Here is a 20,026-nt window from a genome sequence, read left to right as displayed (position 1 = left end):
TATATTTTTGGACTTATTTACATAGAAGAGATGATTGTTGCATGCCAGTGTGAAAGCTCATCAAACTGTGCCTAGTATGAGTGCCGCAGATCTCGCTTATTCAAAGCTAAAGAATCTTTCACTGGTAAGTGTTTTATAAATAGTTGATCAAATTTTGTTATGATATTTGAACATAGCCACTTTGCACGACGCAAGTGATTGCGAAATTTATTAGTCGTTATACGGGCTCCGATACCTACCTTGAACCTACCAAAATACATAAGTAGTATGTAATACTTTTATTTACATAATTTGATTCTTCTTACTCTATGTTTTGTTGTATTTTTTCAATTCTAAATCATTTCAATTCAAAATCAAAATAATTTGATTTACATAAGTTAAAAATGTCAAAAGGTTAATCTGTTTAGTTAGACGATCTTCGCACGTAATGACAAGCTGTCTCTGTGGCGAAGTTTTAATGCGAGTGAAAACGCAAATACCAGCCGCGTGGTAAGTTGGTTCGAATCCCAATAGAAACTTTTATTTTTTTATTTTTTTTTATACATTTTATGATTGTAAGTATATTTATTATATAATTTTATTTTCAGAAAATACGTATTTAGTTAAAAATTTTTCCGACAATTAATGTTCAGAAATCATTTGTGGCATTTTTAATGTGTTTGTGTGTGTTTTATTTTTTTATTATTTTAATTTTTGGCACTGTTTTAATAAAAATGTTTGAGAAGTAGTAAGTATAAATTAATTTAATATTTAAATAAAATATAAATAAAAAGTATATTAATTTCGTTTATAATCATATAATCATATAATAGAAGTATAACTTCTTACGTGCGTACAAAGTACACACACATTCTTTTTTTATCCCTTAAACAGATCGGTGAAGGTCGTTGTTATATCGGAATACCTATACAAAATACCTACCTACTAAGAAATACGATTCTCGATATGATTACCGGTACTCGAATACAAAAGTAATCATAGTAATCAAAGTAACGAATACAGTAAATGATTACTTTATACAAAAGTAACGATTTGTAACGAATACTCAATACTCGAAAGTAACTATAGTCAACATCACTACTAGGACGGTCCCAAGCCCTGCTGAAAAACGAGAAGGATTGTGCGTAGAGCTAGCAACCCTACCACGTAAAGCACACAATCGCAAAAGAAACATCTACTGATGGCCTCGGAAACAAATCGGATAAAACGATGGCGAACACAGCGAGAAAAATAGACACGAGAAAAATGGATACGAGAAAAACAAAATATATAGGATGATGGAATGTCCGTACGATGAGAGATATAACAAGAGCATTGCAAATAGCAAGTGAATTTAAGATATACAAAATCCAGATCCTAGGCCTATGACTAAATGAAACAAGATAGAACGAGAAAGGAAAATATAAATTAAACTCTGGAGAAACGATTCTGTACTCTGGTAACGAAGGAAACGAATCAAATTATGAGAGTGGTGTAGACTTTATGCTATATAGAGAAGCTACTGACGCGTTACTGGGATGGGAAGGAATATCAGATAGAATAATCTATGCTAGATTCAACACAAGGTTTCAGACGGAAATCTAATCAGATAAAATTCGACACCAAAGTAAAAAATCTTCAATAGTAATAAAAAGTACTATTATACCGATCACAAACTTAGAGAATAACAAAACACAACACTGGAAAAATTCAATTCTTCATAAATAAACGCTTAAGAAAAATTCTAAGAATATTTTGTCCCAACCGAATTATGAACTCAAACTTATGGAAAAAAACTAAATAAGAAACAATACATAAAGAAATAAGAAAGAGAAGATGGAAATGGTTGGGCCATACTCTGCCTAAACCGAACACAGACATAACAAAACAAGCATTGGAATTCCAACCTCCAAGAAAACAGGGGAGGTCGATAAATACATGGAAGAAAACAACTGTTAAAGATGCAGAAAACGTCGACAAAAATGAAGAGTGGCAGTAGATGCCCTATGTTCTAGTGGGAACAAAGAGGATAAGAAAAAGATGTTCTCAGGGACTAGTTCTTTCTTATATAATAATATTAATATTCATTCGTATAAATCTACTTTTATAAGTCTCCTTGTTTTTACTAGTTCTAAGCTATTGCATTGTTTTTTGATATTTTGCTATTTTGATATGTGGTATGGTTTTCTTCGAAGAGCAAGAACTAGCTCTAGTGTACATCATTGCTGCAAGTAAAATGCATCAGGTTTAATATCAGTTCAGGTCAGAATTCTAGCGTGGCAATATGCATGTGCCCTTATGTAAAGTAGGCAATGCATGGAAGGTTAATCAAATGGCAGGATATAGGATATGACTGATTAAAAGCTTCAACAAAACAAATGTTGATATGTTCCTATATTCCTATATAACTTAAAAACTATCTATAAAAAGTATAATATCACTCATGATTGTATACTCAATTGTGGTGAAACAAGAATAAGTACAGTCAATATTCGACCCAAAGTTGTGGTTATGCGTGGTGAATAGCAAGTAAGGCAAGTGACATCGGCTGAAAATGGAGAGCAAATCACTGGCCTTTTAATAGTAAATGTCATAGGAAACGCTTTGTCACCTGTACTTCTGTTTCCCAGAATCAGTTATAAGTTTTTGTTGAGAAGTTCACCACCAGGAAGCCTTGCACTGACTAGCAAGATACGTTGGATGTCAAAAGTGATATTTTTACACAGAGTCTAGAACACATAATTAATCACACAAAATGCACTAAGGACCAACCAATATTGTTCACTACAGATAGTCACGACCAGAGCCATGTGGGCTTAGAAGTGATAATGACAGCAAAAGAAAAAGGAGTTATAATGTTAACTTTTCCACCACATTGTAGCGACAGACTTCAGCCTTTCAATGTGTCGGTCTTTATTTATTTTGCTCAACAGGCCATGTAGGCCCTGGGCGTGAAATACACAATTATTACATTTTTTTTCTATACATACAATATACAATATTAATTTGTCTATTTAAAAACATTATATAAATTTTACAGTAGATGACACATTCTTCTGTTACGATTTTTCTTGCGCTCATTTTACCAATCCTCTCCATTCTCTTCTGTCTAATACCTTGTTTCTCCAGATATCTATTTTTAATTCACGTAAATCTGCTTGGACGCTGTCAAACCATCTTTTACGGGATCTTCATTTCCTTTTTTTTCCCTACTGGTTTCCTGTTCAATATCATCCTGGTCATTCTATAATTTTCCAATCTTTGCATATGTCCCAGCCGGTCTTTGTCCCATTAAAAAGTCAATATCTCTCTTCAATCCTGACCCCCCGGAGGGAGTGTAGTGGTCGACGTGATGTGTATTGTCCGTCTCCAAAGATCTCTGTCTCTGGTCATTTCTTTTAACTCATGCATAGGTCTGTTTCATATTCCTGTAATCTGATCGATCCATCTTGTTGGGGATCTTCCTCGTGATCTTCGGCCTTCCACCTTTCCTTGTATAATGAGTCTTTCCATGTTTTCTGTGTTGGCTCTCATAACATGTCCAAAGTATTTTAATTGTTGGAGATGGACTTTACTGGAGAGCCGTTGGCTAACTTTTAGCTCTCTTAAAATCGGATTATTTGTTCTATGGTCGGTCCAAGGAATTCGTAGCATTCGTCTCCAACAGAACATTTCAGTGGCGTCTATCTTTCTTCTTTCCGAATTTCTCAGGGTCCAAGATTCACATCCGTAAGTGAGTATTGGGAATATTAAGCAGTTGATCAACCTCATCTTTAACGCTCTTGAAATTTGACAGTCCTTCCATATTGTGGTCATTTTTGCTGTGGCGACTTTTGCTAGATCACATCTACGTTTTATTTCCTCCTGTAGTGACCCTGTGTTTGTGATTAATGATCCCAGATATAAGTATGAGTTCACAACCTCAAACCGATCAATTGTGGTTATATGTGGATGATTGTTATGTAGTCTATCCACTATCATGATCTTTGTCTTTGATATGTTTAATTGCAGACCAAATATTTGACTTTCGTCTTCAACCAGTCGTATAAGATCAATCAGCTCTGCTTGACTATTTGCAAGAAGGGCTGTGTCATCTGCGAAACGTAGGTTGTTTATTTTATGACCATTTATTGAGATGCCTTTTTCCCATCCTTCAAGTGCTCTTCTCATAATATGCTCTCCATATATATTGAATAATTGTGGCGATAGTATACATCCCTGTCTGACACCCCGTTCTGGATGAAATTCGTTTGAAAGTATGTCAAGCACTTTAACTGATCCAGTAGTGTGTTCGTATAGTTCAGTTATAAGCGAAATAAGGTGTTGGGGTACGCCCACTTCTTTTAGTATTTGCCATAAGTGCCTCCACTTGACCCTGTCGAACGCCTTACGATAATCTATAAAGCATATGTACAGTGGATTATTGAATTCCCTAGATTTTTCGATTATCTGTCTTATATTTAACAGATGTTCTCTAGTACCCCTACCTTTGGTAAATCCAGTTTGCTCTTGTGGAATTTCTCTTTGAAGGAATGTTTTTAGTCTCTCGTTGATTATATGTAGCATTATTTTACTGGCATGTGATATAAGAGAAACAGTTCTATAATTGTCGCATTTATGGAAGCTGCCTTTTTATGAATTGTGGTTATTGTAGATTTTGTCCAGTCTTCAGGCCATTGTTTTGAATGCCATATTTGGTTACAGAGTAGATGAAGTAATTTTACGCCAGTTTCTTCTGTGGCTTTGTCAATAGTCAATATATACAAAAAGTCAATATACTGAGTTGGTAATGATTGGCTACTGAATCATCCAGGCAAAAAATATCCATTTACTGCATAGGTGATCTTGTGGAGCAAGCTGATCCGTTGTATGTAACGCACAAGAACATTAGTTCTCGTTTTCGAAAGACTGGCATCTACCCTTTCGACAATGAGCATTCAGCAAAGCAGAATTCCCGATGTCTCCAGCAACTGACCGGCGTCCTCCATCTGCACGAGCTACTGCTAGTTCTTCCTTAACAGGACAATAATATCCTTTATTTGAACATATAGCCATTTCACATCATTCATCAAAAGTTCCTTCTACATCGTTTGAAAAACCATCAACGCATCACAACGCAAATAAGCACAAAGAGCAAGGAAGAGAGAGGTAGATGTCGTAATTTAACTAGTACATCAAAGAAGAAGAGGCCAAAAGATTAACTCTCGAGGCAGAAAGGAAGAAGTCTGGTAAATCAACTGCAGCCATCCGTAATCTATCTAATAAAAGGAAAGCTTGTGAAGATTCTGAGACTTCGTCCAAGGAAGTCCAAATTCCATATCAAGATAGACCTAGAAATATCGTTCTGGGGAAGATTAAATAAAAGAAATAGATTGGAATGATAGTTCTGTGAATCTTAAGACTGATGATTTTATTCTTGTTAAATTTTGTACTGAATAGTTTCTTGTCTGTTATGTTGAAAGAATGTTGGAGTGTGATGCAATTGATGAAGTTGAACTTTAATGTATGCGTAAAAATGGAAGAATATGGAAATGTTATTTTCCGAATGTTAGGGACAATAGCATTATTAAGAAAACCGGCATACTTATTGCTTAAATTGCTTGCACCAATATCTTCTAGAGGTACAGAGAGAGTAAAATTGTTTCTATTTCCGGATAATTTATCAAAATACAATGTAAACTAAAGGAGAGTTTCTATTATGTTGAAAAAAAGCATTTATGACATCCTGTCCCCGGTCTCCCTAGTAGTGTCCACTCCTCCCAACGGTATGGGTGGTATGGGTCATTTGCAGACCATTAAAATATTATCCATTGTACTTCATTCCAAAGAATACTTATATCAACCATTTTTGAAATTTTGCATAGGACAAAGAGCTATTTAACATATCCTAGCATTATTATTTCACGAGGAGCAAATAAATAATTAAAAAAAAACAAATATTGTTCAACAAGTGTAACACACCTCACATGTCTCCCCTACTTATGTACTATACTAATCTAGTGGTTATTTTTAGGTGAGGTTTGTGGACCATTTCGGATCACCTGGGCATATTGGGCAGATGCTGGAAAGCCCACCGTGAAAGGAGTATCACCAGAAGACAATAATGCATATGGATCTTGTGCTACTGATACGTATTGTTCTGCATTAGCTGTTCAAGGATATATGAATAAATTTCAACAGGTGATTAATTATTAACCATTTTGAACAGCCTGTACCTAATCGGCAAGATAGTGGCCTACTAAGCCAAAGCGCACAAGTTCTAATCTCGGTATTAACAACGACACTTTCACAAATTGAAAAGTATCAGATGCAGAATTCACCATTATAATAAAAGAGTTCAGTGAGTTCAGTAGAGGTGTGCACGCTAGCGCTGTTGAGAAAGCCTGCAATGGTGGAAACAGCTGTCCAGCGATTGTGCATTCCTCTGAATCGAAAACAAGCAAAACCATCTTTTACTTAACGACACTTTTATTTCCAAAAATTATACGAGCCGTTCACCCTGCTTCGGAGAGCACGTAAAGGCGTAGGGCTCTTTTGACAAAAAAATCGATTTCTTTTTTGTTTCTTTGCAAGAAGTTGGTTTTTCTTTACCTAAATTAATGTCTCTGTCTTTTTATATTGATCTATCATCAGCATGAGCTCTTTTTACAGTTAATTCTCAAAAAAAGCCTGGCGATCTCGTTTAATAAGTCTCCAAATAGCACGTTTATCACTTTCGGTAATCTTTGAAATACAACCAATTATAACATTTTTTTCTTCAACATTTCCCTTTTTTTTTTGTTAATTCTAAAATTATATTTTACAGAGTTCCTTGACGAATACGAAGTGTTGAGCAATTTTATGTACTTACAGAAAGTCCTTTATGTAAGAATAGAATTTCGTAATTCGTTAGATAAACACAACACTTTCCGTGATCCATTTTGACAAATAATTAAATCAAATATACTTCGAACTAACTTCATACATTATTTATTCAACAAATACTTGAAAATATAATTTCTAGAAGAAAATTGGAAAAATAAATATTATTTATCATTTTTTGGGTGATGGTCCAATTAATTTGCGCTAAACATTACTTTTCATTTTTGTTTATTTCATAATTATTGTATTTAATAATAGTATTAGATATCGTTGATTAATTGACAAAACCACATTATATCAAAGAAGCTTAATCGTATCCGTCTAATTTATACACTTCTCCAAGAAATTAACGCACCCCAACCTTAAAAATGGATCATTTTTATGTCTCGAATTTCCTAAACATGTTTATTTATTGCTGTCCGATTTATTTATTGCTCTAAAACCGGTTGAGATGTGCAAATAAAATTTGGTGGGTTTTAAGAGGCATTTTTTGACTTACAATTAAGGATTTAATATTCCCCCTTGGCGCGCATACCGGTAATATGACCAGGATGCGCTCCAACTGTGAATATAAAAGTCTTCATTGTATATAAAAAATGGGCAATAACTATCTCTTAAAACCCACCAAATTTCATTTGTACATCTTGACCGGTTTTAGAGCAATAAATAAATTGTCAGTTTATAAGAAAAATTTCAACACTTCCAATCCAGGAAACGCAGAATTTTCGGACATACGTTTATAAAGCAAACTGTCATTATTTGTTCATGCAGAATGACCCCTTAAAGTTTTCCATACTTATTTAAAAACACCCTGTATGGATGAAAAACTTTGCTAGTTGTTAAAGTACCTAACTTTTTTATTATCTAACATAAGCGAATGAATTAAAAAAACAGAATATTAAGAAACGGAAGCGAAACCTGGACTCTGAATCAGCGGGAAACAACAAAATTACTGGTACTTGAAAGAAAGATCCTGCGGACTATCTATGGGCCTTGCAGAGAAGAGACAACAGGAGAATGGAGAAGAAGACACAATGATCAACTCCAGACAATATACGGAGATGAAAACATAGTACGCTACATTAAATCAAACAGAATACGATGGGCGGGTCACGTACTAAGATCAAGTGACGAAAGACTTCTAAACGCCACATTCTGGGAAAGGCCCGATGGAAAAAGGTCAGTTGGTCGCCCAAGAAAGAGATGGAAGGACGCAGTAGCCAGCGATCTACGCAAAATGGGAGTACAGCAATGGGAAATAGCTGCTCAGGACCGACAACAATGGAGGGAAATAGTAAACGCGGCCAAGACTCACATAGAGTTGTAGAGCCAAATGATGATGATGATGATGAATATTAAGAAATCATGGGGCTATAATTGGGTTTCAATTTCAGTATTTTATAGATGCTAAAATACTCCACAGTGTGATGCGAACTTTGAGAAAAAAACACAGTTTGATTGGTAGTTGGTACACCCGGTATACAATGACAATTTACCTGTCTAGCAACAATATTATTATAGCGATATTGTTAAAGAATAAGGCTGTAAAAAAAATCACTTAATTTGGACAACAGGTTTAGGAAATTCCAGACATCAAAAACTACCCATTTTTAAGGTGGTGGTGCGTTAATTTCTTGGAGAAGTGTTCTTCTTCTGAAAGTGCCTATCCGTGCCGGATGTTGATGATCATCATGGCTATCTTGACTTTGTTTACCGCAGCGCGGAACAGTTCAGTGGTAGTCGTGTTATACCACTTTCGTAAATTTTGAAGCCAGGAAATGCGTCTTCTTCCCGGTCCTCTTTTACCATTTACCTTCCCTTGGAGAATCAGTTGGAGAAGGCCGTAACGTTCTTTTTCATTACATGTCCTAGATATTCTAATTTTTTTGTTTTGATGGTTATGAGAATTTCACACTCTTTCCCCATTCTACGCAGGACTTTCACATTAGTAATTCGGTCAACCCAGGATATACGTAAGATGCGCCTATAGCACCACATTTCGAAAGCTTCGAGCTGATTCATAGATGCAACAGTTAGTGTCCACGCTTCCATTCCGTAGAGCAGAACTGTGAATATGTAGCATTTCAACAGACGGTATTTTGTTTTTAATGATATGTCTCGACTGTTGAAAATGGGTCTCATTCTAACGTATGCTGCTTTCGCTTTTATTATTCGCTGTCTAATTTCTGTTGAGTGGTCCCATTGGCTATTTAAATTCGTGCCCAGATATCTATATTGCTCAACTCTTTCGATATTCTGTTGGTTGACTGTAATTTGAGCGTTTAATATTGGTTTTTTACTAATTGTCATAAATTTGGTCTTCTTTATGTTAAGAGCTAGTCCGTATCTGTTGTTGACTTCTGTTATATGATTTGTTAATATCTGTAAATCATTTAGATTATCGGCAAAAACTATGGTGTCAACTTTCGCACAACCGTCTAAAGCTTCCTTAAATACCCATTCAGGGTAAACATTGAATAGTAGTGGAAATAAAATCCAGCCCTGTCGTACTCCTCGTTCTATTGCAATTTTATCAGTTAACTGGTCTTCTATTTTGATTTTGGCCGTTTGATTGTAATAAATGTTTCTGATAATTCTTAGATCTTTGTTGTCAATTCCAATTTCTTGCATTAGAGTTAATAATATGTCATGTTTTACTCTTGAGAGATACACTCATGGAGAAGTGTAGATAAATAAATTCTAATTCAGAAAAATTAAATTATGTTGCATCTTGGTTTTGGTCCAATTCATATGCGACTGAGCTCGTATTGTCCGTCTCCAAAGATCTCTGTCTCTGGTCATTTCTTGTAACTCATGCATAGGTCTTTTGCATATTCCTGTAATTTGGTCGATCCATCTTGTTGGGGATCTTCCTCGTGATCTTCGGCCGTCTACCTTTCCTTGGATATAATAAGTATATTTATATTTTTATGTCTGCTCTCATAACATGTCCAAAGTATTTTAATTGTGGGAGATGGACTTTTCTGGAGAGACGTTTGCTGACCTTTAGTTATTTGTCCAGCGAATGTGAAGCGGTGAGTTCAGCGAATGCGTAGCATTCTTCTCCAACAGAACATTTCAGTGGCATCTATCATTCTTCTTTCCGCTATTTTGGGGTACAAGATTCACATCTTTATGTCAGTATTGAAAATATTAAGCAATTGATCAGCGTCATTTTTAGTGTTCGTGAAGTAGTGCAGCCGATATGTAAAACAATTGTGCATTTAATGATAGAAGTATATAATTTGGACCACATTGAAACACATTGTATACTACACATACAAAGGTTGAAATTTAGATAGGAGGCCATCTCAGATTTTACCTTTTATTTAATTATTAAAAAGGTATTACTGGCGTTCAAAAGAGCGTAAAAATATTGTTTAGGAAATATTTGGAACTCTTTAGTTATGTTAATTACCATTTAATAAATGCATAACGTATCTTCACATGTACCTATGTCCGGCAGATTTGTGCAAATATTATAAGAATTATTGTGCATTTAATGGTAGAAGCACATAATTCGGACCACATATACAGGTTCAAATTTAGATATGAGGCCATCTCAGTTTTTGTTCCTTTTTCAAAAACGGCGGGCATTCAAAATGGTGACTATACATATATGACTAATAGCACGATAACTTTTGAACGAAAACTCCAAATTTGGCATGAAGGTCCTTTTTTTGATGAATAAGGTCGAGGTCTTGAACCGGAAGAATCGGTTTATCAGAAGTTGTGTTTTTACTGTTTTTTTTTTTTATGTAAAAATATGTTATTTTTGTTCAATCTTTTTACCTTGTATATATTAATTTTTCAAAAAGGTAATACTGCCGTTGAAAAGAGAGTAAAAATATTTTTTAGGAAATATTTTGAACGTTTTAGTTATGTTAATTACCATTTAATAAATGCATAACGTATGTTCACATGTACCTATGGGCGGCAGATTCATTTTGAATGCCCGCCATTTTTGTAAAAGAACATCTGAGAAGGCCTCATATCTAAATTTGAATATTTGTATGTATAGTATGTGTGGTCCAAATTATATGCTTCTTCCATTAAATGCACAATAATTCTTATATTATTATTTGCTAGAATCTGCCGCGCATAGGTACCTACAGGTGAAGATACGTTATACATTTATTAAATGGTAATTAATATAACTAAAGAGTTCCAAATATTTCCTAAAAAATATTTTTACGCTCTTTTCAACGCCGGTATTACCTTTTAGAAAAATTAATATATACTGGGTAAAAGAATTGAAAAAACAAACAACATATTTTTACATAAAAAATCAGGAAAAACACAACTTCTGGCAAACCGATTCTTCCGGTTCAAGAAGTCGATCTGATGCATCAAAAAAGGAACATATATACCAAATTTGGTCGAAATTGGACTTTTCGTTCAAAAGTTATCGTGCTATTAGTCACATATGTATAGTAGCCATTTTGAATGCCCGCCATTTTTGTAAAAGGCAAAATCTGAGATGGCCTCATATCTAAATTTGAACCTTTGTATGTGTAGTATATGTGGTCCAAATTATATGTTTCTACCATTAAATGCACAATAATTCTTATAATATTTGCACAAATCTGCCGCACATATTTCGAAAAAGTTCGAAATATTTCCTGAAAAATATTTTTACGAGCTTTTCAATGCCGGTATTACCTTTTTGAAAAATTAATATATAGGGTGAGGCAGATAACTGGCCCATTAGAAATATCTCGAGAACAAAAGGCAACAGAATCATGAAAATTGGATTAAAGGGGTTTTGAGGGATGATCTATTAAATGAAAATATTTTCATCTCTTTGCAACTTCCGGTTATACCGGAAGTTGCTTTTTAAATGGGACACCCTGTATATTTTTACATTTTTGGATTCTCCTCAATATCTTCTTTCTTAAAATATGAGATTTTGTAATATTATACAGGGTATTTTAAAAGATATTTACGTTTTTTTTTATTAATTTCGTAGCAGCATTCACACCCTGTAGAATTGTAATAGTTTGACATTAAAAACTCTGCTTACGTTCAAGTGATTTTTATAATATAGTCTATTATTGTTAAGAATCATTAGTATAGCTAATTTTGAAATTTTAGTATACAGGGTTGGTCAAAACTCAAAATGAATATTTTCTGAGTTTTCTTAAATAGAACACCCTGTATTTTAGTATTGTAATGAAATTATATTTCATAGTACTTTTTTATTTTATAAGTATTTCCTATACCTAACTGCTTTAATTTGTGAGTAATTGATGATTCAAACTAAACATTAATTGCAACAAAAAATACCTAAAATTTTATTAGGTTGGCCATGAAAATATTCAGTCACAAATAATTTTTCAGAAATAAATACATGTTAATCCAGACCGATACTTAAAATTACCAATAATGGTTTAGCTATCTAAATACCTACGTAGTTAAGATTGTTGGTGTGACTAACAATTAAGCACAAATTAAAGCAGTTAGGTATAGGGAATGCTTAAGAAATAAAAAAGTACCATAAAATATCATTTCATTACAATACTAAAATACAGGGTGTTCCATTTAATAAAACTCAGAAAATACTCATTCCGAGTTTCGACCAACCCTGTATACTAAAATTAAAAATTTAGCTATACTAATGATTCTTAACAATAGTAGACTATATTAAAAATCATTTGAACGTAAGTAGAGTTTTAGTTGTCAAACTACTACAATTCTACAGGGAGTGAATATTGCTACGAAATTAATAAAAAAACGTAATTATCTTTTAAAATACCCTGTATAACATTACAAATCCTCATATTTTAAGAAAGAAGACATCGAAGAAAATCCAAAAATGTAAAAATATATAGGGTGTCCCATTAAAAAAAAACGAAGTTATAAGCAACTTCCGGTATAACCGGAAAGAGATGAAAATATTTTAATTTAATAGATCATCCTTCAAAACCCCTGTATTCCAATTTTCATGATTCTGTTGCCCTTAGTTCTCAAAATATTTCTAATAGGCCAGTTATCGTTTCGTGTTTTCGTTTTCGTTTTCGTTTAAAAGTTATCGTGCTATTAGTCACATATGTATCGCCGCCATTTTGAATGTCCGCCATTGTTGTAAAAGGTAAAATCTGAGATGGTCTCATATCTAATTTTGAACCTTTTGTATGTGTAGTATATGTGGTCCAAATTATTTGCTTCTATCATTAAATGCACAATTCTTATAATATTTGCACGAATCTGCCGCACTAAAGTGTGAGATAGTCCATTGAAACTTTACGTTTTTTATGCCATAGACCATTTGTTAGAGGAGTCAATTTTATTTTTTTAATGTGTAGTGGGGCTTAGTAGAAGCTTAAGTTCAAGTTTTTGGGGTCGCCACTCTTGTCCCCCGTCCGCCATGTTGGAAAAGGGATACAAAGGGATTTCGCGCTATATCTCGTAAACTACCAACCCTACAGAAAATCTAGTAACACATAAAATGTAGCAAATTAATGTTTCTACAATTTTGTTTGTACAGTGGAACCCCGATAAGTCGGCCCCCGATAACCCGGAAGTCCGGCTAACCCGGACCGATTTTCATCAGACAAAAATTTAACAAATAAACAATTTAACAATTTTATCAAATAAAAATGTATGTAGGCCAAATATTATTTGAGAGATAACCTGTCTGTATTCCTTTTCCTTTATTTATGCCAAACTGTCTTAGCATTGTTTAAAATAGACGTGACTATTTAAAAATTCCTTTTTAAAACAATGGGCTTAGTCTGTTCTTAAATAACAACATTGTTCCTTGTAACCATATTGTGTGTAGTAGTCGTATTAATCACTTCCGTTCTGTAATCGTGCTTCAGATTGTGTTTGTGTGATTTTTGTCTACGTAATGGTAACAAAACGTAAAAATGTTGTAGTGACAATGGAAAAGAAACTAGAAACATTAGGTAGGATTGATAAAGGCGAATCTTTAAAATAAATTTATTGCAGCATCATAATATGATATTATGATACCATAGGTCTGGATCCCGCGTATGAAAAAAAAGTTGATTAATAGCAAGCTAAAAATTTGTTAATAGCTTAAGGGTGTCTAGTAGGATAAACTTTGATATATGGGAACACTGTAACAGGGGCAGTATTAATTGTGGAACAGGTCAAAAATTTGGAACGGTCAGAACACGAAAATGGCACATTTGTTTTGTCCGACAGAACAGACATAAACTCTCCGAACAGAGATTAAACTCTCATGCAAAAATCAGACTGCTATTTATCACCTGTCATAATTCCTGTCATTTGACATATTCTACATGTTCCACTCATTAAAACGCCAATTTGGTGATAAATAGCAGTCTGATTTTTGCATGACAGTTTAATCTCTGTTCGGAGAGTTTAAGTCTGTTCTGTCGGACAAAATACATGTGCCGTTTTCGTGGTCTGACCGTTCCAAAGTTTTAACCTGTTCCACAGTTAAAACTTCCCCTGTTCCAGTGTCCCCTATGTGTCCCATATATTAATGTTTGTCCGACTAGACACCCTTAAGCTAATAACAAATTTTCAGCTTGCTATTTATCAACTTTTTTTTCGTACGCTGGATCCAGACCTACCATATTATGGTGTCGGTACATCTCTACAGTATGACTGAGTTTTTTACCAAGAAATGAACAAAACTCTACACTCTATACAACTATACGTAATTTAGATGTGTACTGTGCATATGTATTTCATGTTTTTGTAATTATAATGGAGGTTATTTATTAATTTTTACTATATTCTCCGGCTAACCCGGATTTTCGATAACCCGGATCGGCCGCGGTCCCGATTAATCCGAGTTATCGAGGTTCCACTGTATTACTTTTTATCGTTAAGCGACCAACAAAAAGATATAAACAAAAATAAGTGAAAATTTTTTAACAAGTTTCCTTTTGGATGTTATAACTTTTTTTTAGTTAATTTTACAATAAAATAACGTTATAGCAATTTTGTAGAGGGTTTTCCAGCGAACAATTGTCACTATACAGTTGTTTAATTTTATTTATTTATCTAGGTTTTACAGTGCCCCAAACTTGACCAGATTCTCGAATGCTCATAGGGATACAAATAAATAAATATATAGATATAAAGGACGGGATTCTGCAGAAGGAATCCAACAATTCTGCAGAAGTGGTACAATATTAACGATTCTAATGTTAAACCATAATTATTTTTAATACAGAATTTTAAATTTTATCGTAAAGTTTTTGGCTAATATTTCAGTTTTAACAAAGTGTGGGTTGGATCCTTTCTGCAGAATCCCGTCCTAAAAAGTAAACCTAACGTTTTGTTTTTATTGTATTCCTATGAGCATTCGAGAATCTGGCCAAGTTTGGAGCGCTGTAAAACCTAGATAAATAAATAAAATGAAACAACTTGAGAGCGGAAATTGTTAGTTGAAAAATCCTCTACGAAATTGTTATGATGTTATTTTATTGTTAAATGAATGAAAAAAAGTTAACCTCCAAAAGGAAACTTGTTACAAAATTTTGTCTTATTTTTGTTTATAACTTTTTTATTTATGTATAACTTTTTGTTGGTCACTTGACGATAAAAAGTAAAGGAATTAAAATTGTAGAAAATTTAATTTGCTACATTTTATGTGTAATTAAATTTTCTGTAGAGGTGCTAGTTTACGAGATATTGCCCCTTTTTCCAAGATGGCCGCCGGGGGACAATTTCAATGGACTAAGAGTCCTTCCATATTTTCGACATCGTTTCTACGTTGACTTTTGCTAGATCACATATAAATTTTATTTCTTCCTGTAGTGACCCTGTGTTTGTAATCAATGATCCCAGAATCCCAGATATAAGTATGAGCTCACAACCTTAAACAGATCAATCGTGGTTATGGGTGGATGGTCATTACTAGTCTATCCACTATTCTTTTTTTATTGTATGTCAGTTGTTGATTTTATTGTAGATAAAATATTTGATCAGTTCATTTACTGACCTAAATACTAACCCAAAAAGAGAATAAAGATTAGAGAATTACGGTTTTGTAGATAGGTAAAAAATTATTTTTGTAAATAGAACATAAATATTATATACAGTGTGGCAAGGCCAAATACTCCACAGTACATCGTCCTTTTTGGAAGATGATTATAAAATCTTAAAAATGGTATTAACTGTTTCGTTTCAGCGAGTGACCACTTTCTGAAAAATTTCAGAGTGCAGTTTGGACGCGTTTCCGCGTCCCGCGTCATTAACCCATTCGCGGACACGCTGTCATTTTATACACGTATTCTTATGGAGTAAATGACTTCATATGCAGTCATGACCGCGAATGTGTTAACATATTTACGTAGTCGGACTAACGAAGCGCGTGTTTTGTTAGTATTGTTACGTTGATAGATTGCCATGATAATCTTAAGGGGTTGAAAATGTCGAGTTGAAACACTGACTCTAACTTTATAACTTTATTTACGATTTACAACATCAATCAACATAAGGTTACTAAGATGTTGTTTCGCGGGGTAGTCCTTTAGGACACCCTTCTCGCAGGACGGCTCACTAGCATAGTAACGATCTAAATAATAACAATACTACAATCATAATAATCTCAATCCCTCTGTGGGCTATTTATATCTCCTTATAATTTGAACTTTGAAAAGTAAAACTATACGTGAGTGTCCACGAGGTTACACGAACAAAACTGCCTTAATCAACCTTCGTTTTGTTTGCATATTTAGAAACAATATCTTTCGTAACAACTGAAATTATTTAAAATTATATACATCTTTTGATACATATTATATTATACAGTAAGGAGTTTTTTCCCTTACTGTACACCTCCCATCGGGGAAAAAATGAAAGCAATGGAAAACCTTTGCTCTTCATTTTTCCGTTCGCCCGTTTGGTGTTAATTACCTACATAGCTCGTTTTTTAATGAAGACAACAAAAAAAATCGTTTACAATGATTAATTCCGTGAGTATTAAGTAGTCTTCTTTCTATTCTCACTTAGTCAACTTTTCACTTTACACTTTGCACTATTAATTGGTTACCCCTGTACCTCTTATTTATCTAATCAGTATACAGCTTAACATTGTTCTTGTGAATTATTAAGTTTTTATTGTTTTTATTTATGATAACATTAGGTTCTCTATGTTCGATAACTGTATATGGGCCTGAAAACAAAGGATCTAGTTTTGAAGTTGACTCTTTCCTAACTAATACCTTGTCTCTTTGTTTATATGTTACGGTGCTTGTCTTGGCATCGTATTTTGCACTTGTTAGCGTCTCTCTGGCCTCTTTCGTTGCTGTTTGAAGTCTGTATCTTAGCTCTAAAGGGTAGTCGTCAAAATTATATAGTGGTTCCACTTCGTTCTGTAGATTTGTCGGTAGTCTACAGGTTTTCCCGAATACCAATTCAAACGGTGTGTAACCTGTTGCTGAATGTACTGAAGTGTTATATGCAAAGCAATAATATTGTACCCATGTACTCCAACTTGTCGGGAATTTCGACAGTTGTATTCTCAGATGCGCATTTAAATGCTTATGAGTATTCTCTAACGCTCCAGCTCCAATTGTCTCGTGGTGGTATGCTGCGGAGTTTAGTTGCTCTATTTGCAGCAATACGCATGTTTCCTTAAATATTCTTGCCATAAACTCTGTGCCTTGGTCTGTTACAATCCTTCTGGGTACTCCATACCTCAAAATGAAATGTTCTACCAATGATTTGGCTACTGTTTCGGCTTCTTTATTCTTTATTACATATCCTTCTATGTATTTGCTTAATTCGCATTGTAACGTCAATATATATTTGTTTCCATTGTCATCTTCCTCGAGTGGGCCTACAAGGTCTATGAATATCGTGTCAAATGCGCTGGTAGCTGTCGATGTGATATTCATGGGTTGTGTGTTTATTTTCGAGTGCTTGTGCCTTTAGAAGTCATCGCATCTTTTTACATATTCTTCGACATCTCTGCGTAATCCGTTCCAGGAATAGTATTTCCGTATATTTCTGTACATCCTATTTATACCTGCATGTCCTCCTGTAGGTAACATGTGGAAGTCTTTAATTATAACTCTTCTCAATTTCCAATCTGCTATATTTTGTTTGTCCTGTATTATACAAACTTTTATACCTTTTCCTTTAAAAATTCTTGGATCCTTTCGTATTTCGTTGGTCGATTCTTATTACTTTTTATTATCACTATTTCCTTAATCTTCCTTTGTGTGCACATATTTACTAAGTCTCCCAGCGTTGCTCGGAGTGCTAACGCCGATCGAGATTCTTTACTTTCCGAGTCTCTCAACGACGCGTGTAACGCTGACGTTGATCGATAATCTCGGATTAGATAAATAATATCATCATCCTTATTAAATACTATATTGTTTTCTATATATATATATATATATATATATATATATATATATATATATATATATATATATATATATATATATATATATATATATATATATATATATATATATATATATATATATATATATATATTAGCAGATTTCAATTGTATATGTTTGTATTCCTCCTTCTATCAGTTCTATCAGTTTTACTTCTATCCCATTTTTCGGTGGTTTCAGCAATTCGACAACGTCCGGTTGATCAGTCTTTACGTCCTCCGAATTCTGTACTTCATCCTGCCTTTAAGCCTGTGCTCTTGTTGTCACCAACATGTGTTTTCCCGTATCTCTGTTTATTTGTTTCAGTTCTTCTGACGATTTCAATCCGTGATAAGGCATCTGCTGCCACGTTCTCTGCTCCTTTCACGTATCTTATTGTGAAGTTATATTCTTCCAGTTTTAGTCTAAATTTCGTTAATCTGCTAGACGGGTCAGTCATTCCAAATAGGTATACTAACGGACGGTGGTCTGTTAGGATAACAAATTCTTTTTGTAGTAAGTAATGTCTCCATTTAGAGATACTCCATACTATTGCCAGTAATTCCTTTTCTATTGTAGGCTAATTTAGTTCCGCCTTGTTCAGTGTCCTACTAGCATATGCTACGGGTTTGTCATTACTATTTGAAAGTGTGGCTCCTAATGCTATTCCTGAAGCATCAGTCCTTAAAATAAATTTGTTTTCTTCCGATAAATCCGGGAATTCCATTACGGGTGGGTTTGTTAATGCTGTCTTTAGTTTGTCAAATGCTTCTTGACATTCTGTCGTCCATTCGAATTTTACATTTTTCCTAGATAATCTATTAAGTGGTGCGGCTATTTCCGCGAAATGGTTTATATGCTTCCTATAATAATTTGCAAATGCTACGAACCGTTTTGTTTCCTTCGCGTTCTGGGGTGTAGGATATTGTGGCATTGCTACTAATTTCTCTGGGTCTGGGGCTATTCCTTTTTCCGAAATCTTATGTCCTAAGTATAAGAGTTCCTTTTTTATAAATTCGCATTTCCTTAGGTTAAGTTTCAAGTTAACTTTCCTAAGTCTCCATAAGTAATGGTGATGAGTATTCCGATACTGCGTTTTCAATGATTCCTTCCTCTAACATTTTGGCTATCTGTTTATTGATTTCCGTTTTCTGTCCGTGTGGCAATCTATATTGTTTTCTGTAAACTGGTGTCGTATTTTTCTGCAATCTAATTCTTGCTTTGTATATATTCGTTGTAGTGCAAGGATCGTCCTCTAGATAAAAAACATCTGCGTATTTCGCAAAAATTCTTTCTATGGACCTCTTTTCTTCTAATGTCATGGTCTCCGTTTGTATGGTGTTCAAAAGTCGTTCGACTCTGTCAACCGTTTGTCTTGTTTCTCCCATGCAAAAAATATTGAATTTGTCTAAAATCTGTATTGTAGGTTTAAAATTTCTAATTTTTATATCTGTATTATTTACATTTATCATTCTTACGGGTAGCATACCGTTAATGGGCTAAACTATCAATCCTGCGGTAAGTACTCCTTCGCAAACTTCTTGTGGCATGACCACGTATTCTCCTGTTTCCGTTCCTACATAAAAAAATGTATAGATTCGCATCTTGCTGGTAGAATCGAAAAATTTCCCCTATTGTTTCCATAGGTACTTCCGATGTTTTCTTTTTTATTCCCAGTGTTAGTCCTAAAGTTTCGTAGTTTATTGTTGCTTGATATCTTGACAGAAAATCTGAGCCGATTATCCCGTCCACATTATGTGAAAAACTTTTTATGACTGAAAATTCATGTCCTAATGTGATGATATCTCCTGATTTTTGTACTAATTCTATGTTACACCAAAGTGTTC

General features: G+C 34.1%; 1 protein-coding gene across 1 annotated transcript in view; it reads left to right on the top strand.

The window, feature by feature from the left end:
* LOC114333901 (lysozyme) overlaps positions 1–20,026 on the top strand; it is a 133,522-nt gene that overhangs the window by 103,745 nt on the left and 9,751 nt on the right. The window contains exon 3 of the mRNA XM_028283897.2: positions 5,993–6,159. Coding sequence (XP_028139698.2) covers positions 5,993–6,159 — 167 coding nt within the window. The remainder of the gene's footprint in view (positions 1–5,992; positions 6,160–20,026) is intronic.

This window comes from Diabrotica virgifera, chromosome 7 (assembly GCF_917563875.1).
Source record: "Diabrotica virgifera virgifera chromosome 7, PGI_DIABVI_V3a".
NCBI lineage: Eukaryota > Metazoa > Arthropoda > Insecta > Coleoptera > Chrysomelidae > Diabrotica > Diabrotica virgifera.
This window is presented reverse-complemented; position numbering and strand designations above follow the sequence as displayed.